Consider the following 21342-nt stretch of genomic DNA (forward strand, 5'->3'; position numbering starts at 1 on the left):
GAGTCAGGTCCAGCTGTGCATTTCTTTCTGTGGATAACAGTTCATACCCCTTAGTTAATACCCATACTGAATGGGTTCACTGGTGCAGACAGGAAACAATTCATTGCTGTCACATTTTCACTGAAAATATGGACAAACTGCAATCCACGACTTTCACACATGGATGTGAAAGAGATGTGAAGTAGGCCTCACACATCGTAGCTGCAGGATATTTGTGTGCCTTTGTGTGTGTGTGTGTGTGTGTGTGTGTGTGTGTGTGTGTGTGTGTGTGTGTGTGTGTGTGTGTGTGTGTGTGTGTAAACTATCTGAAATAGACCGTGTGATCCCCATGGGCCGCATTAGTCCATACAAACCACATGCAATAGCAAATTTATTCCCCTACCTGACTTTTGCAGATACCTCTTAAGGAGTCAATGGGAGACATCGTGTTCTCAACTCAGACGGCCAGTCCAGCACAGCCAAAGCTCAGCCACAGGCACCTCTTGTAGGGCAGACCGTGGTTCAAAACATCCAAATACATTCAGGTGTGTGGCCCAGACACCAGAGGAGGAGCGCTCTGAGAAAATCTACATACCGGTAATCACAGATTGACAGGGCACCTCTCTGCTGACTTTCAAAATAAGCAATACATATGCAAAAGCAAACATGGGAAGAGACCCATTACTGAGAGGGAACTCAATTTGGATGCTACAAATAACTAAACACACAAATGAGAAGAGTAGTTTAACATTCGGGGAAATATCCTTTTTGCTTTTTGGATCCATACCACTCTTGTGTCTCTACACTACACTTTTACAGTGCAGGTGCTGTTCTCTTTGGACAGAGCCATGGAATCTGTTTCCTTATAATTCAAGTCTTTGTTCTAGCAGACATGAGGGTCGATCTTCGTATCTGACTCTTGACAACAACCGCAAATAAACGCGTATATCCAAAAATGTCTATCCCTATCCATCCCTTTAAGAAGATGCCCTTTGAAGGTCTCAGGGGCTAACACAAATTCAATACTCAGCTTTGAATGCATTGTATTCACCAAAGAGGTTATTGTTTATCATCCTAGGCCCACCTTCCCAAAAAATCTTCAACAGGCTGGCAACAAATATCTGTATACATAGCCATATTTTTACAAAAATATGACTGATTGGCACAAACTGAGCATACGGATGGACAGAGGAGAAGTAAGTTATGCTGCAAGAGTGGTTTGAGAAGTTTATGGGAGCGTTTTACTTTGCCATGAAACTGGGATGCTGTTGGAATCCACTGTGATGCTTGTGAATCCAAACAGACTTTTTTCCAACCAAGGGACCATGCTATAAACTTTTCAGACCTTTAGGCCTAAAGGTGCTACTGTTTGTTATTCAAAACTCATTTTCAGTGTAATATTATAATAATATAATATAATGTAAAAAAAATTCATGGCAAGTTCAAGAAAGGTTCCAGAGAGATAAACCTCCTTACTTCCAATTTGCTTTAGAAATGAGAAATGGTGCCATGCTTTCGATTCGCATTGATCAAGGATAAATCATGAAGAGCACTGTGGCCCTTTTTCACCGGAGGACTGAAAGATTCCTTGAGTAACTCTATTACTAAAAATCCTTGATACAAATTATTTTCTCCAAAGCTTCGTTCAATTATTTTAAATGATTTAATGTAAATATACAGCACATTGAGGTTATTACTGTTGCAATACGGGCTTACGCTGCGGGTACTTGCTGTAATGCTGATGTTGGCTTGGATTAGTAAGTGGAGGAAGTGAGAGAAAATAGTGAGGGGCAAAGAGAATAGATAAACTAGAGAAAATTAATCTTGCTAAAGTTTGGAATTATTTAAAATAATAAAAAAAAATATATATATATATATAAATATATACTGTATAGTTTGTACGGTAAACCCCAACTAGCTGACCAACAGCAGGACGTCAATGCTTCAGCATCTCAGCAAAAAGCATCCAGTCTACACATCCAGTCCACGGAGCGACCTCACACAAGCTAACATTAATATATCATGTGTATTATAGGGACAGTCATATGTTGCTGATTTTTCCAATGGCTCCGCCTCACTGCCGATGTTTAAAACACAAAATGTAATACGGCACTTAAATTTCATTTCATTTTCAGAAACCTGTCCTATTTTATCTTCCGTTTACTTACTATTGCTATCATAATTATTATCATTGCCATGTTCTGTCACTCTGGCTGTGCATGTGTCTTGCTGTTCTGCTGTATTAACTGCCATAACTTGTAAGTCATATTCACATTGCTTTAGCAATCACTATAGTCACTGTTACTTTGTGGTTGCTTGCATCTCTGATGGGTCTGTCTCTGTCTGTGTGTCTGTCTTTGTCTCTCTCTGTCCATCTGTGTGTCTTTTCTCTCTCCTTTTCTTCCTCCCCAACCGGGGCAGACAGATGTTCGTCCTCCACAGAGCTGGGTCTGTCCCACGTTCCTGCCTGTTAAAGGGAAGGTTTTCGTTGTCACTGTACTCTACGGGGGAATTGTTGAGTCTATGTAAATCATAAATAAGTCATAGTCTTTACCTACTCTGTAAAGTGTCCTGAGATAACTTTTGTTATGATTTGGCACTATAAATAAAATTGAATTGAATTGAATTTAATAAAGCTAAATTATTACTTGTCCGATTAATAGATGGAATAATAGTAGCTGGAGTAGTTGATTACTAAAACAATCGATAGCTGCTGCCTTATTTCACAGTCTCGTAGGTGAAAGCATCCTTGTCCGAATGTAGCCATGGATGTTAAACATTTTTAGATGGCCTTCATTTTAAATTGCAACTCCTTTTTTATGCTGGACTTTCACCACCTCCTGTGTCACAAAAGATCACATATCAGGGATCAGCAGATATATGAGCAGACTGTGTCACTCAGTCCACAGTCTGACGCACTGTGTGCCCTCCAACACAGTCTCACCAAGGCTAAGCACTTAGGAAGAGGCTGGTGTCCAAAGAGGCCAATCTGTGTCCATGACCCAGATGGAGATGCAATCAAAGACCGGAGTGGGAGTGGGGGTCTTATCTGATCACAAGCAGAAACCTCCACTCACGAAAGAGCTTCTGCTGGGCCACCTAATCTCAGCCATGGCTGGAGTGACCTTCTACAGCCAAGGCTGTAGGCAAGGGAACAGACTGGATTTCTGCCTCCTCCGCAGAACTCCTCACTTGACCATTGAGGTGATGGGTTACCAACAGCTGGATAAATTAACGTGAAGAGATGGATTTCGCAGACCTTCAAACTAAAGCTTTTACTCTACTATCTGTTACAGTTTTGCTGTGACTGGACATTTGCAGGGCTGATTATTCTATAAGTAAGAAAACAAATAATGTTAAGTAAATGAGGCCATTTTAAACGCAGGCAAAGAGCCAAAAGACTAAAATTAAGATTTCAGGTGGCCAATGTCCAGGTTTATTTAATTTCACTCAAGCACACATATACAATTACGTTAAAATATTCCTACTAAATAAAATCTGTAGGGGACTAAAACAAATATGGACAAAATGAACAAAAGCACACAAAAGTCCGTTTTTACCACCAGACCTGGTCGGTTGACTGTATTCTAGAGCCATTATTCGGTCTATCGCTACCAGCAGAAGAGTCTCTTGAGAGCAAGTGAAAATAAGATTTGGACAGCCAGCCTCAAGGGTTGTGACAGTTTCAACAGCAGCAAAAATATGGTTAAGATTGTTTGACATTCTGAGGTGTCCTTGTTGGAACAAGTTTGTCATTTATATAAAAAACCCTCACTGTATGGACTTCGCACTCAACAAGATCATAATCAAAAACATCTGTCATGACTCAATTGTAAAATAAGTTCTGGTACCACTTTGACTCCTCCATTACATTGTGTGGAGTAAACATGACAGATCACAACAACAGACAAATCCTTTTCATTGTTGTGATCACAGAAATCTATCACTTAAGTTCATTGATTCAGGTTTCAGAACAAGCACAACCACTGAAATAATTTCTGTATTTACCTGCTGACGTGGCATAATCACACATACTGCATTTCTGTATATCTGGCCTTGGCAATGTTTGAGCCTACATCAGCAGCAAAATTGCAATGGCAAGTCTACACATGCTGCTTTTCACACTGCCGTGACTTTGGGGGATGGGAACGTGGGACAGTTTAAAATCCAGATTCAGCGTTTTTAAAAGGCTGTGGGCCCATGATTCATCTTTAAACTATGGCTAACTTTAAGGAGTCCTGCCGTGAGACATGCTTTACAACACCTGAAGACAGGGAGGGGTTTCAATTTCGACATCAACTTCTAGAGCACTTATCACGATATGTGCTGACAGTTTGAATGAGTGCACTAAAGAGGTCTGCTCAAAACAAATAAGTGGTTGGAAAATACAACTCTACAGACATTTAAATGACTGACTAATCAGGGTCTTGTTTTCACTCTCTAGAAAGTTAAGGGTTAGGTAGGGTTAGCCAATTGGATCACCAGAATCAGATTTATTGCCAAGTAGGTTTTCACCAACACGGAATTTGCCTTGCTGTTTTGGTGAAGAGAAAATAAAAATATAAATCGTGGGGTTTGAAACAGGTTTCTTTTACTGTACTTAGTGAAGCATTCAATAACAATGACCTCAAAAGTAAAATCCAACAGACATTTTTGATGTGTGAAAGCTCAATAACACCATCATTCAAAACAGCAAACGTTTTTGAGCAAAATCAATGAATTTGCCTGCAGGGTGAAGTATATTTACCCATATTATTCATGTCAAGTTCAACTTTGATGAATTTTGACACACAATTTTTCCCTTTTGACAATTAGCAAGCTGTCTTAGTAGTGCTTACCTTTGTGGTAATAGAGAACCGCAGAGTCAAACACAGAGGAGGCAATCATAGCTTATTAGCTGTGTTGTTACGCACTTAATTCCATATTCATCAGTCAGAGTATTAACTACTCCGCAAAAGAAGCATCTTTTTAGACTGTTCCACAGTGAAAATGTGCCTAGGGAGTAAACAATGCAAACCTATCATCCCGTTAGCAACTGTGCCATTAAGTTAATAAATGAATAGTCAGCATGCTTGCCATCTCTGAGTTTTTTTCCCTCTTCTCTAACTCCTTATAGAAAGATATGATGTATAATCCTGAAATTAAAAATGCCAGGGGGAGGCAACGGTGCTTTACAGAGAAGATAGAAAAAACCTTGAAACAAACTTTAGCATAGTTCCACCTTGCAAGCGAGTTAGCCAATAGCTTATCAGTAGTTGAGCTAAGTTGAGCCGACTAGCCCTACAAGAATCTGACTCACCGGATGTAGACTGTGGGTATATGCCCGCCATTGGCCGTGTATTTCAGCTGGTATACTCCTCCTTTTCTCCATCTCCATTATCTATTTTGCAGTGCAACCATTGCCGCATCCTGGGCTTGGCGCCGCCCAAGTTATACAAACAAGCCAGAATGTTTTTACCCTATCCCAGAATGATAATGGCCAGACCATTCTCCAGTACTGATAAGACACTGTGGAGATGTCTCTACGCAAGACTATCCTTACAATAATACTAAGTCAACAAGCCTCTAGTGCTCTCTGTGCCACTTTAGTGTGACCGGGACGTTTCCTCTAAGGAAAGGGAAAGGACTGGCAGCCGTTATCAGTTTCACGGGTTAAAAATAGTAATCGAGTAATCGAGGGCAGTGGAAAGTGCAGCAGATCTTGCACTCTTTATCAGGCCTATCCATAGACTGTACAGTATATGAAGACTGCCTCCCACTGTACAAATGTAGTGATCATGTGGCAAAGTCCCGCCCGTACACCCGACGTTTGTTGGCGAGTCATTCACAGCTGTCAATCATGATGTTCCCCCCCGTTTTTTGTGGGCAGAAGATGAGACGACGTGGCAGGCAGATCATCTCTCACTGGACTATATTGGTAATGTGGAAAAAACAATATACAACTCGGCCTACACTGATTTCAAAGTCTTAACTGTTTTTATTGCAGAGTTAATTATAGTGGTAGACAATATAACTCAAGTTGAACTTTTTCTCTAAGACTGACTCACTTCAGCTGGGACGTTGTCTGGTCTCTCTGGAACATGTCCTCTCAGGTTGATGATGTGGACCTCCTGGGGGAGGCTGGTGGTGCCCCTGCTTGCACAGCCTGAGAGGGCGGTGAAGCTCTTTAACGTGGCCTGCACCGGGTGTCCCATCCCCACCGGCAGCAGCTCACATGGGCTGCGAAACAATGGCCCTGCGGTGGAGAAAAGAATACTGTATGAGTCAAATGCTTCAGCATATGCAGGGATTCATGTCTCACATGATGTTGACTTATTATGTAAATCCTGTATGCGCTTTTTCTTAGTGTAAACAGTAATGCCCCATGGCCATAATGATCTTACTCCAGAAAACAGTTTTATTTTTAACACGCAGAACTTGAAAATATATATTTTTTTATGTTTCTGAGAAATTGACCATATGTAATGTCATCCGTATTGATGCGTGATGTTGGGGACTAGATAATTTAACACTACATTCACATTTGATTTTTACACATACAGTGAAACAAAGTACCAACAATGTATATTCACTTTTAATCAGTCCAGATAATAAGCTTTTCCCTTTGGACAAAGTAGCGTCTCTCAGTCTGACCACCTATAAGCTGAGTAGCACGTGAGACATCTAATCAACACACGGGATTCCAATTATAATTCTTTTATGGCAATTTCAACCATTTTTATTTTCCTTGAATGGTCGAATTTGACCTTCTTTAATCAGCTGGGAGGAGAACCAGACTTCACTTTAAGTGCACTCTGCTCTCCACAAGCGGTGGCCTTCGCTGGTTTCCTTGGAGATGTGACAAAGCAAGCTCTACAGTAATGATCCAGCTCGCACTGGCCAACTCCCTGTATGTCACACTGTACCGGGCATATGAGTGAACAATCACATCACAAACTTAACAAAGCACCAAATCTAAAGGGTCAGGTTTTACACTTTTCAGATTTCAGTCTTCATTGGGATTCACACTGATATTCATATTATTCCTTACATGCTAGAAAGACAATGCATTAATTATTAATTATTGCAACAAACGTCAGAAGTTCTGTTTGTCTGTCGGACATAAGCCTTTTTTTTTTAACCGCATACTGAGGAAGTGGATCAGCTGATCGGTCAGTGATCGTGGAGGCAAAGAGGTTTCCAGCTGACTGTTGCGTCGATTCATTTTGAAAGAGAGGCGGCTAATGGGAAACTCCAACTCGGCCGACGCTGGCGGTGTAACCTACATTCAGTGACTCACTCAGTGACAGACTTTCGACTGCCTCGTATTGTCAGGGTCCTGTCTGTAAAAAAAAATGTCTTTTTTATGAAAACTTGTTTTCAAAAACTTTGGAGAACGACGATTGGAAAATAAACAGGTCAAACTAAAACAATTGACTGGCCTCTTCTCATTTTCCTCAGCCAAATGTTGACAGTTATCAAATCTGATTTGGTCAAAACAATTCATTATCTTTAGCGGCCATGAAATTCCATATTGGTGCATTACTAGCAAAGAGGGATAGAGATGGACATTTACTGTCTCTCTTCGCTCTCTGGTAGATGCTCTCGTTTCAGTCACAGACACCACAGCAGCTACGACCAAAAAAACAGTAACTGAGCCCAGTCAATCAAGCAAAGCAGCGCTCAGCAGGGTGTACGGACACTGAAGCTCAGTTTGTTGGGTCTCCATGAGTGTTTTGTCTACTGCACAGTCAGCTGTAATGGAGAGTTCAGTGATCTGTGAACGACTGGGCTACTTGACTTAAACAAAGATTCACTGATGTTTACAGGATCGCACTTAAAATCCATATTTGCTCTTGCATGATATGGAACTTCCTTTTCAGCCACAAGCTTTCAGGTGGTTCACAAGCTTCACCGCAGCCAGACATCTTCCCATCATACAAACTTCCTTTACGTTTTACATCTGGATGAGCCACTTAAAAACATTCGGTGTAACTTGCACATACAAAACTATACACCCATCTCACATGAAGCCAGGGTGGCATTTAAACACAGCGCTGAGGTTTGAGTGAGGCACCAAACAGCTCGTTTCCATTAGTGTCATGTATACTATGAGAACGTCTGTGGCCAGGTTTTTTCACAGGGTCAGCCCTATGTTTTACCCCACAGCCTTGTGCCCGCCGAGGCCCACTCACATTTCAAACACATCATGCTAAACACGCAAAGGTTGCCAATAGCAATCAGATGGGACATTTGGAAATCATTAAAGTCTAAGTGAAAGGCAGTTAGATAACAATGTGAAATTCTCCCCCAACTCCCCCCAAAGCACGGTGCCTCAACAGCGGGGTACAGCTAGGGGGAAAAAATTATTTTTGCCCAGAACACATAGCTATTGTTTTCTCTTTCTGTGCTGTCCAATAAGCCTATGTTATATCAGCATAAAGCTAGAGATTATGTATGGCATATCTCCCCTCTCCTTTTTGTGAGAAAAAAACAGAGGCTTTATTGTTTCCATATTTGTCTCTTGAGACAAATCCCATGCCCTTGACAGATGTCTTAACCTGGACTTTGTGCCGTCTCTTGTGGCTTGTGAATCACTCCAAGCCCCGATAGATAATCTTAGAAACTCTTATTGGGAGAATACATATATTAAATCATGGTCATAAAAGGACAAGGCTTAATGGCAAAAACCTGTGGTGCATCAATATTTCAACCCCCCGCTTAACCCCACTCCCTTTTCCTCCCAGAGGACCGAAGTCTAACCATGTCATCAAGCCTCACTCCCACAAACACGTCTGAGGGCACTCCAACTCACTTTTTCCCCTCACACATGGAGAATAACAAACAACTGCCAGACAAACAAAGAAAAACACAGTTCTTTCTGGGAGACTGCCAAAAGATTACAATACACGTTGGGCAATCATCTGATTTTCTTTAATTGCTTAAAAATACAACAGAAAAGGCAGGCATGTGGGAGAAAAAAGGTACCACATGGATAAAAAAGTAGGGCATTTAAAGTTCCATGGTATTGTCTGCTGAGCCTAAAAGAGGTAATATTAGTCAGTCTGTCTGTTCATTACTTTGCTCCAACAAGCTGGAACACTGACTACCTTTGAATTGATATAGCTAATGTTTTAGCAGTTGTTTATACATCCAGCTAATACAGAGCAAAGTTAGCATTCACTGACTGATGCCCTTTTTCCGACAAAAATTGTGTGTGTGTGTGTGTGTGTGTGTGTGTGTGTGTGTGTGTGTGTGTGTGTGTGTGTGTGTGTGTGTGTGTATGTGTGTGTGTGTGTGCGTGCGTACGTGCATGCGTGTGCGTGCGTAGGTTTTTTCAAATGCAGGAAGACCCACTACAATCCTTTCGGATTGCAAGGAGACGTGTATGCTCTACTGTTGTCACTTTCTCTCACAAACGGGCCAGGGTTATTAAACAGTGAACACCGGAGAGAAAATGTTACGGTGTATATCTCTTACTTATTAAGTCTCTCTTTCAAATTTTGTCCCAACTAATTTGGAACGACGTTTGAGCGCTGCAAAATTGCGGCTGAGATAGCATGGCATAATATGATATGTAGGATAATAAGTTTATTACGATGAGCAACCCCTTTCAAATTACACATAGTTATTTTATTCATGGTAAATACAGAAATATTGATAATAGCAGCTTTAACTACCGGTATGTTCCATCCAAGACTTAAGGTTGTATTCCGTAAGATTTCCACTTATTTACCTTTTGAGTTAATATCTATCAAAGAGTGAGTTAAAACAGTGGTGATTGATCCACTAATGAAAGCACTTCTACTTGACTTTTGCCGAGTATTCCAACATATGTGTCTGTGGTGACATTCGAGGGCTAGAAGTAAATAAGCCGCCATGGTAGTGACGCTGCTGACAGCCGTTGGTCTGTCGGCCCAGATCGTCACCAACGGCCATTGCTGCGTTCACTTGTAATAGAAAATTTCATCATCTGAGTCAGGCTTGTACTAAGGGTAGAATAATAATAGGAACGTGTGTGTGTGTGTGTGTGTGTGTGTGTGTGTATGTGTGTATGTGTGTGTGTGTGTGTGTATGGATTTAAGAGGGGAACACATAGGGGCAGACTAGAAGTAGAGAAGTGAATGTGTTTCAATAAAGTTCACAAAAGAGCATAAAAAGAAAAATACAATTGTCAACACACACGTAGTGACCGTGACAAGATGGAGGCTCGCCTGCAGTGACATCTTACTGCCACAGAGGCCGCTAGAAACAACCTATCTCAGATCTTACGGAGTACAACTTTAAGGATTTTGGGTTTTAGTGAACACAGCAGACTGTAGGGGCAACAAGTAGGAATTAAGACTTAAGAGTCTTACAAATCTTTCCCTGCAAATGACTAAATCATGAGCTATAAGGACATACGGTCGTTTCACCATGATAATCTGGAGTAAATCTATGTACCTCTAAGATCCAGAATAAACCTTAAAAATGATTGTTAGCAGACAAAGTGACAAAGAGTCCTAATCGCATAACATATGCTATTACCATCAGCCTACAACCTTCATGGACAGCCACAGCTTTGAGTCTTCTGTCACCTTGCCTGTCTGCCTTTCTCCCCCGCTTCTGTCCCCCCTCCATTCCAGCCATGTTTCCTTGGTCATCGATGGAGTACAGAGTATGTCCTGTCCAGCTGCTACCAGTGCCTTTCAGCTGGCCAGGCCAAACGCCCACAGCAGAGGACTGAGAGACGCTGTTGTTCAATCTGCCTGAAAAACAAGTCTAGCCCGGGTCTACCAGACACTCTGCAAACTATACCACAAATACCGTCTTAACCCAAAATCTGATGTTAAAGCTGATACTGCAGCTGTAAGAGTAATATTGAAAGTCTTCAGAGAGATGACCATACCCACTGTATAAAAGACAAAGACAGACAGTGCAACACTAACTATATCCTATAATGATATGTGCAACAAAAAGAAATCTGTTGTGTCCATCTAGACCCTTTTGCAGCTTACTGCTTACCACTTGGTACGTCCGCACCATACTATTAAGGTAAACTTACAGTACAACTGTATTGTGGTAGGCTACAAATTAATATCTCCAAGCCTCAGCCAATTATATGAAAATGATCAATTAAGAAGAGAGGTGGCTTGTAATTGCTGTGCACTTTTTGGGTATTAATTCTGAAAACAGCTGTGATGTCAAGTCACATTCACAATTTATATAAATGAGACAATGATCTGGATGGGTGAGTAAAACTACTGTAAACATTTTTTTAAAAGGGCTTAACAATGATTTCAAAATGTGAAAGTAGATGAATGTCTGTAAATATCTTGAATTTTTATTCTAACATTTGCAAAGTGATGACTGACATTTGAGTTTAGTAATTTGAAGTCTCAGAAATTGCTTTGGGGAGATTCAACACACTCTTGTCACATATTCAAATTTACCCTTTCAGCTTTGCATGCTGGGATTTGTGCCACAGTTTTAACCAGGGAGAAGTCTGAACTGTGAAATGGGAAAGAAATGTTTCAAACAATCTGAGCTTGACCTGGTATAACCAGACAGCTTGTTGTGCTCTGCGGTTCACGCACACTGTGCATTAGGAGATGTAACAGAGCACAGTGGGGTGTTTCTGATAGCAAACAACGCAAGTCAGAAATGAATCAGACTTTGTTTAGCCAATAGGGTCTCTATCAAAGGATGTTTGTTATCGGCCTCTATCCAGAAGCTGGGGACATCTCTGCATGTCGGACTAGATGCTGCCTCAAATTTTAAACTTGCTTTTGTAACAAGTGAGAATTGTCTTTGTTGAAGGTGAACATGCATCATTTGGATAACTTTCTGACAAATGTCACAGGTGTACAAATCTCATCTAAAAGTGTGAGAGCTGTTTGTGGTTTTAGCTGCGAGTGAGAAGTGGGGGGAGAGAAAAAAATGACTCTAATCATCACTTTCACTTTCCACTACAGTTTACTCAGACACCTTATCTTAATACTTTCCAACTGATTGGTTGCCATTATAAACTAAACTCAAAAACATACACTTACACATACATACATACATATATGTATAGAAAGTGAGCTAGAAGTGTCAGTGAACTGTAATCGCTGATATCAGATGAACTCTTCGTTGACTTGTCAATTGACATGTATGCGCTGAAAGCAATTGAAATGTAAATATTTTGGAGAGTAAGATAAAAGCAGCTGAAATATCAGTTGAAGAGTACGATGAAAGGCCTTTACAAACCTGGGGCGTGACAAAGAATTGACACGAAAAGGTGATTATTTCACATCAAAAAAATGAACGGCAGCAATGCAAATTTGCGAGAGTTGTTGAGAGAGAGAGAGCAACGGTAGATGTAGTTGGAGCAGAAGAGAGTTAAAGTTTAGAGGTGAATTAACAGTTTGCAGAAAAGAGAAAAGTGTCTTCCCAGGAGTTCACACAAGGAAAAGCTAACACTAAGCTACTGTAAGATATTTTATTGAGTTTCCTTCTAGTTAAATGCCCTGAGTGAATTTGAGTTCCCTCTGGTAAACAGCTATTCTGTGTATAAGTAGGGCCTTTATTGCCGAAGTTAAGAACGTAAGGAGTGGATCCGTCTCAAAAAGGAATAATAAAGTGTATCTCTGTGGTCCGGGCTACGGAGCGCCCGAGTTGTTCGTTTTATAATCTTCATAAGTATAGCTGGGACATTATTGGTTGATGCATTTGCAAGAAAAAAAATGTGTTTTTCTTTATCACTGCAAAATATTCCCGTTATGTGTGGAAGTACCCATGACGAAAACAGCGATTCGAAAATATATTGACATGAATCTTAAATCGAATCAGAAGACAACTCGAGATCAAATATGTATGTGTCTCAAATCTATGTGCACTTATGTTGAAATAGTTTCAACTCTGTGTTGTTGCTCTTCTTGGCCAGGTCTACCTTGTAAAAGATCGCTCTGATTAAAGAAAAATGTATACTGTGAGCAGTTCAAGTGCAAGATCTGAAAAAAGCATTCCCATAACTGTGTACTATCTTATATAATAGGTTTAGTTTCTTGAGAAGACAGGGGCACTTTCTCTAAATAGACGTCCGCTACATTTATTTTATCGGTGGTCCATCACTGCATAATTCATGACCTTGGTCCCCCGCAGTATGACTCATTTTACACAAAAAGTAAAGGACAGGGACATGAAAGACTTGTGACTGGCATGCACCTTGATCTACCTCTTTTTCTCCTAACCACCAACAGTTAAATGTTTATTTCTTCAGTTATGCCTTTTTGGGGGATTAGCACTACATATACACAGACTGATTCTAAGAGCAACATTGGATATGGCATTACAAGACCATGTGCAAAAGGAATTTATTTTCTGTAAAAATATATTAATGATTTTACACTCTCTAAAATGCATGTAAGCTTGGCTGGGATAGTGTTAGATGTAAGACAGGAAGTGGACATAGTAAATCCAAATTAAGCAGGGAGAGACTGTACAAATACTCACTTTTGATACATTTAAACAATGTGAGGTCCAGACTGTGATGTCACTAGACACTTCACATTCTCTGGCAGGCTCATTTTGGACTATAACCTCTTTAATGATTTAGATGCAAATATCGCTTTCAGATATGATGTATTCCAGATTATTATAACGTAATAAAAATGATTAAAATCTACTTACCTTTCACCCAATCTAAAAACTGCACATCATATTTTAAGGGAAATAAACATCACTGTGTAAATATGTAAACTGACATCATACAATTGCAAAAACATCAGTGAAATTGGATGAGATTTGAATGACAAGAGTTTTGGGTAATCTGAGCAGAAAAAGAAGGGGGGGGGGGGGGGGGGGTTGCTGGAGCCAGAGAAGAAATAATGCTGTCATAAACTAGTAATGCCCCAAAGGGTTCTGTGTTTGTACTTTCAGTCAATATGAGCACTTACAATATGATGTGAATGTTTACTTTCATGTAGGCTTATGTCATATTATCCCGGCAGCTGTGATTACTCCATCAACTTAATGGACGGAACAGAAATGATTTCAGTGAGAAGAGGACCAAAAAAATGAGTATTCAATTTCAGTTACTACTACTTAGTAACATATTGACAAATTTAGGATTGCAAATGTTGCATTTGATCTATAATATATCATGAAATACAGAAAATGCCTATGACAAAGTCCATGGTGATGTCTTAAAAACATAAATAAATTCCGATTCCGATTCTTTCTTCGTTGTCATTCTGCCCATGAAAACAACGTATCTAGTTTGCTATCACCTAAGACACAGAAAAGCATTCAATTGCCACAATTAAAAAGCTAGAACTAGGGGATGTTTATCATTTTCCGCTTAAAAGATTACAATAAAAAAAAACGATTAAACAATTAATACAATCCTTTTTCACAATTAATGAATCGTTTCAGCCCTAGACAAAAATTCTTCTTCTTTTATTTACATTTCAAAATTGAAAGACTACTTAAGTAGGAGCCTCCCTCTTAGGCGCGTTTATGAATACACTGTTTTCCTATCTTTCTAGATAACTGCCCCTGTTTCCAAAGAAAGCACTTTGTTGCCTTCCACGCTGCGGCATTGAGCCAAGATTTGGGTACAGGAAGTGATGTCAGTCTGTGTGCCAGTTAGGGACAAATCTGATATTCCCACAAAGCCATTTCCGAAGATAAACAAACAGAACCTCCCCTGTGTGAGCGTATACACATCCTCACATGTTTGGTTCCCACTACCCTTTAGCATGCAGGCTAATTGGGTTTCTCTAGATACATACAAAAGTAAAAGCAGTGAAGATTACCTCACACATGTCATAATTCCCTATCTAAAAAAAACAGTGGAGCGGAGGAAGACTATAATGAAACTTTATGCATTTCCAATTCACGTTGCATAATACAACGCTATAATGTAATATGGCCGATTTCATTACAAGAAATACAAAGTAGGACAAAGGGGCCTCTTGTTTCTATGCAGTATATCTCCTCCCTACCTAAGATATCCCAGTTCCCATATGAACTACAGGATTAAATGAATCATGTGGTCTCTTTTGTATTTTACTGCAGGGCATGATTCCCATGGACCATGAACTATGCAAACCAGTTTAGGGAACGTAATATTCTGCCCGCTTTTGTTTTCCTAAGGGGTTTTGGACTAAAGAATCACTAGCTCTGCAGTGTTGACATTAGCGCAGCCCACTCACCCCTGAACCTTGAGCCACTACTACAGGAAGTGAGTAAAGCCTTTCATAGGGGTAGTGTAGGTTCACTTCATTGGCCTGCCTATGAAAAGGATTTATCTCTGGACTGTAAAATTGAAGGCATAAGAGGAGGAAGCTGGAATGGGATAAAGGGAGCAGGGTATGGGTGAGCCCAAACTCCCATTAGGGAAGTCGTAAACTCCCCCATCAAAGTGTGAAATCTGAAGTCAGATATCCTGCAAACCTGTCTGGAACTCAATATCACCCAAGCACTCTTTGTTGGTCCTTCACCATAATCTTGTCAGCTAGAATATAATTGAAAAAACAGCTTAAAGTAAAGGAGATTGAATGGATTACATTGTATCTATAAAGGGAGATGTATGGATATGCATGCAAAGCTTTTTTGCAGTTTGTAAGTAGGTTAACAGGTGTTCGGGATGTAAAAACTTCAGCAACAGTGAAGGCACTGAATACAAAGGAAAACAATGTGTGTATGTTTGAGAGGGGCCAATAAAAGAAAACCATGAATGTTCTTTCCCGCATTTCTATACATTTATATCAATGGAGTAAATAATTATGATGAAAGTGATTCCATAATATAACATATTTTCTGCGTTGCTGTGGACCTGCAACAGTTACACAGATATGCATGCAGTTCCATTCATACTATAATTGAGAGTCTGAGAACCACGATTGCACATTTCCCGATCCACCAGCATTTGCGCAACTTCTCCATGAATCCAGCGCCATTTGGTTGCTTAATATTCCTTTAAAGCCAAATTATAAAAATTGTTGGTAACATGGATATCCTTGCACAATCTCTCTCCAAAACAAGCATCCATTTTGTCATCTTCTTCTTCTTCTTCTTGGCAAACCAGCCAGTCAGTGTTGTTGCTATGCGTACAGTCCTCGTGGTCAGGGCTGCACATGGAGGTCCACATAGGGATCCATGTGCCATCAGCCATCGCGAACATGGGCAGATGACACCATTTACATCACATGGTCCAACATGCTGTTTGTGTAGCAAGTCTGTATTTACTATACTACCACATTTTTAGAGTGTTAGCATATGAACATTGGCTATGAAGGCAAAATACAAAGTAAAACTAAGGTTCATGGGAATGTTATTAGTTTTTGCATGTGTTTTTGCATGTACTGGGGAAAATGTTTTAGGGGTCAACAAAGTTATTTACAATGTCTCATAAGGGGGTACGTATGTTGGTACCAGATTTGACAGATACTGTCCCAACAACCTCAACAAAGATAGGACAGCCTGTATATTGTCTAAGAGACAAAACTTAGGGCTAAAGTGCTGTGAGGGCATGGTAATAAACATTTTGATATTCGGATCAACTCAGAGCTTCCCTCGTCTAGATTTTGATAGCAGGCCAGTAAGAGAACACTGAGAGATTTTAGTAAGTTAATCAAACTGACACTATAGAATTATGTGTTTTCCGAAGAAGGGAAGGGGTGTAGTCATGACGAAAGAACGAGGTCGCGGGGACAAGCGGCCGAAATGGGTTTTCTCAGGAGGGTGGCTGGAGTCTCCCTTAGAGAGAGGGTGAGAAGTTCAGCCATCCGTGAGGAACTCGGAGTAGAGCCGCTGCTCCTTTGTGTTGAAAGGAGCCAGTGGAGGTAGTTTGGGCATCTAGTAAGGATGAACCCTGGGCGCCTCTCTAGGGAGGTGTTCCAGGCACGTCCAGCTGGGAGGAGGCCTCGGGGAAGACCCAGGACCAAGTGGAGAGATTAGATCTCCACACTGGCCTGGGAACGCCTCAGGATCCCTCAGTTAGAGCTGGTTAATGGGGCACGGAAAGGGAAGTTTGGGGTCCCCTGCTAGAGCTGCTGCCCCTGCGACCCGACCCCAGATAAGCGGATGAAGATGAGAGAGAGAGAGAGAGAGAGAGAGAGAGAGAGAGAGAGAGATGAGAGAGGGAAGGGGTGTATACTTTCTGCTGTTAAACTGTGATATGAATTGCTAAATTGCCTGCTGTGTTTCATTACCAACATGGTTTGGCAATTAAATGGTTTAATTGTAGCTAATCTAACACAATATCAAATGGCTTTGTTTGATGAAGAAACAGTTTTTCATATATTATGTGCAATAAAAGGTAGGTAAAACACTTTTCTGACAGTGAGACTGGTTATCATTCATCAGCCCTGACAAATGAAGTCAGCACCTGTTGGTAAACCATCCCCATTAGTTGAAAAAACTTGACCAATTACGAGCGGAGCGGCATATGAAGCCACAGGCAAACAGAGGAGATGGAAGTGGGCACATTTCCCTCTACCTCTAAATGCAGACATAAATCAGAGGGCTTTGAAGAGATGGATGACAAGGCTTATTCCCTGTGGAACACAGGAGCCACTGTGTAAAGTGAGACAGCCAAGCATGTGTGCATCTGACCAAAGACTTTACTGGCTGTGCTACCACTGTATGTCTTTACTGTTGGGTGCTGACATGTGCTGTCTGGACCTATAATATCAGTGAACAAAGAAGTTGTCAGCACAGTCACGAAACAAGAACTGGCTGCTCATGAATATAAAAAGTAGTAAATGCTTAAGATGACCTGAGAATCAACTGGTCCAGTATCTGAACACATTTTTAACAAGGGGTTAAGAGTATAAATGTAACACTACAGTAAACTAGTTAAGAATGTAAAACATAATTCTTCACGAGGGAGTGCTCAAGGGGTTATGTGGGAAGGTTTCATCGAGACATGACTTGGTTGAGATACCGTAAGTTGACTGCATCAGCCATCAGCTCACCCTGCATATTGTGGTACTGCAGAAATAGAAGCACTGGAGCAGAAGTGGATTTCCTGGTTAAACAGGGCAATGGAGAGAAAGGTTTGTCCTGCTGCTCCAAGGACATCTCACTCATCAATCATAAATGCCTGCCAATGCTATGTTATCTGCTTGGTGGGGGTTCGGGAGAAGCCACATCATCTGCGTTCACAAAGATTCAAACCCAGTAGGGGTTGCAGGGAGGTGTGCCCTAGGGTCACCTGTGTTGTCCAGCTTAATATCAGCCTCATTTAATTTGTGTTGAATCATCTGCCTTGTCTGAAATCCTTAACATACAGTATTTAATATCATCCGCTAGCAGTGATGGAAAGTCATTAAGTCAGGCAGGGAGGGGAAAAAGGTTGAACACTAATTGGATGTAGCTCTCAGCGGGATGTGACGTGTGGTAGTACAGACGCCACAACAACACGGTGAAGTAGAGTAGACACTTTTATCCAGTGGTGGAGAAGAACACAGAAAATGACCTGTGCACGGCTTCTGGATTGAATTTCAAACCTGTGGTCCTTTGCTGCATGCTCCATACCTCTCTGTCTCCCATTTACACACACACACACACACACACACACACACCTACACACACACACACACACACACACACACACACACACACACGCACGCACGCACGCACACACGCACGCACGCACGCACGCACGCACACACGCACACACACACACACACACACACACACACACTACTGCAGAGGGGTGACAGCCTGTCCGTCAACAAACACTTTCACAACGCCTCGAATCTTTAAGGAGGAGTGTTTTCTTTAAAGTTACTTGTACGTTAGTTGACATTTTGAATCATATGGGCCACCTTAAGTCAAACTATTCTGTATTACTCACTTTGAGGAAGTGGGCGCAGTGCTGTATCACTGATTAGCTGATCACCGGAGATCTAAACCCATTCAGAGTTATACGTCACCTCTGGAGTCTCGTAAATCCCTGTCGGGCCTTTTTTTGTAATGGAAACAAGGCGAGTGAACGGCCATTTGAGAGGGCGTGCCCTTAAACTTTCCGGGAGGCCACTCTATAGGGCTAATGAAACATGCCTAGACACTCCTACGACTATCCTACAATTATTACAGACATGTGAACTAATCACACTTGCCTCGTTCATGGTCTATTGGTGCCGGCAAACAGGCGTTGCGCCCAACCAATATCGTGTTAAACGATAATCTCATCATATTGCCCAAGCCTATTATAAATCATAAAGCACTTACACTTGTACATTTCATTCATATGTCTCAACTGGATGATCTATGGTTAGGGTCATAGGGCCAGGTCATTGTGTTCTGGGTATTAAAAAGACACGTATTTACCCATATTTGTTTTAATCTAACATCAAAATTGTCATACACAAAACACACACACACCTGTCCATACCCAGGAAAAAATAATCAAAGTCAGGGCTCACTGATTTGTTATGGGCATCTGGAAAGGATTTTTGCAAAATCAGTAACACCTAGCACATTTAGTGCATTTATGTTTTTTCAGCATCAATCAAATTGCAGCCCAAAAAAATGTCTTCCCTGTGATCCTGTGAAATTTTACAAAAACATCTTCACTCAGATGTGATAATATGGGCTTTTGAGAAGCAGCAGGTTGCCATCAACAGAAAGCAAAGAGTGAAACAATGCTGGGCCTTTGTGCCAGTGTGTGAGCCCAGTGTGAAGGAGCCAGAGAGGTGAGAAAGGGCAAGGCAGACAACGTTTTCACACAAGCTGGAAGGGACTACATTCCTCTGGGGTTCTTCATCTTCAGGAAAGGGAGGGTGAAAGAGAAGAATGACTTGTCAAATGCCATGCAGCCTCGTGTTTTAACACGTACAAAGGATGCTGGAAGGGCCTCTTTACTGGACAGTTAACAAACAAAAAGTGGGATGAATAATAGGTTTGTTTCACCGCACAATCTTTATATTATAAAAAGGAGTTCAGTAAAAAAATAAAAAGACATCAGATGATATACATGATGTTGAGGGAAAACAAAGATGTGCTACTAAATTGCCACTTATATAAGTGTTTTTTGTGTGCAGATTCTTCAAATAATGACAGGGCTAGGCTGTATTCCAGCTACCATAACTTCCTATAACTATCACTATTACAGTCCTTTAAAAGGTACTTTACAACTGTTGCTAATGGTTATTTTATTCCTTCAACAAACTAGACCACAGCTCATGTCTCTATTAGATATCTGACATTTTTGAAAAACAAGTGGAAAAAGGGAGCATTTCCAAATGTGTGTGCGTTAGTGATCTAATATCTGTTAGTTAGGGCAAAGTAAAGGGCCTGCTGTCATTTGTTGGACAGACACTCTTGTTTTCCAAAGGACCATTCCAAAATTGGGACATGGTCTTTCAGCAGGACTCATCTGGTGGAAAAGGAGTGGGGAAGGTGAGGCCCCAGGAGGGGCTCCTCTGATGAAAGACACCACCTGGAAGCCTTCAGCTAGAATCCCATATAAGGACTTTTGCAGATAAAGAGTCATTAAACTCTGGTGGCACATTAGCAACATGATAAGGCAATAAAGTTTCAATAAACTCAAACTGGATATGGCTGAAAAATAAAAATATATTCCTCAACCAATATGACGCGTTAGCACAAGTTCTTTTTTTCTCGCTGCTCCCAAAGGTTCTGAATCTGAAACCCATTTTCTTTACAATTACTCTCTCTTTTTTCAATGAAGTCAAACTCATAACTGCTTAACTCGCTTACTCTAACTCTCCCCAGCTCCAGTGACTTTTTTTTTTCATTGGGATGTGAAACACAATGGAAAACGCATGATAACCCCAGCTGTCTCCCATTACTGGCTTTGACCGAAATTATTTACACGCCTGCTTACTGGAACTATGAAGGGAGAGAGAGAGGGGAAGGCAGAGAGAGAGGGGAAGGGGCGGGAATCAGTTTACTCCTGCACATTTGCGTAAGCGTCCTCCAACGGGAAGCTGACAAGATATGATGGAGCTGGACGGAGATACGAGTCTATCTGTAAAGACCTGTCTGCTGCATTTAAGTGTTCTTGCTTGAGTGAGTTTGTGTGTGTTTGTGTGAGTGAGAGAGAATCACAGACTGAGTCAGAGTAAGTAAACAAAAGTAAATATTCCACAATCGAATTTATACGCTGCTGTTGATTAAACTAGGTAATACTAGGGTGACCTTTATTCAACGAGCAAAAGATATAAACAGGGCTAGCATGGATGTCTCCTCCTTGACAGCACTGTTAAGATTAAGGCCTCACTATGGGGGAGAGCAGACCTGTAATTAGACACACACTGGACTCCCGTTGCTATGTAAACATCCCAACCACTGTGCCTAGCAGCACACTGCCTCTGTGCTGTGCTGCGCTGCTCCGGCTCCTCGCATGAATCACAGGGCAACATCTGGTTTAGCACGCTGGAAGGG

At 41.1% G+C, this 21342-nt stretch overlaps 1 protein-coding gene across 2 annotated transcripts in view; it reads right to left on the reverse strand.

Annotated features, from left to right (window-relative positions):
• The window catches only part of tgfbr3 (transforming growth factor, beta receptor III), a 77654-nt gene that overhangs the window by 46626 nt on the left and 9686 nt on the right, over positions 1-21342 (reverse strand). For both annotated transcript variants that reach the window (XM_083940649.1, XM_083940648.1), the window contains exon 3: positions 6027-6214. In XM_083940649.1, the coding sequence (XP_083796775.1) occupies positions 6027-6214 (188 nt within the window). The remainder of the gene's footprint in view (positions 1-6026; positions 6215-21342) is intronic.

Source organism: Echiichthys vipera (assembly GCF_963691815.1).
Source record: "Echiichthys vipera genome assembly, chromosome: 3".
NCBI classification, from domain to species: Eukaryota; Metazoa; Chordata; class Actinopteri; order Perciformes; family Trachinidae; genus Echiichthys; species Echiichthys vipera.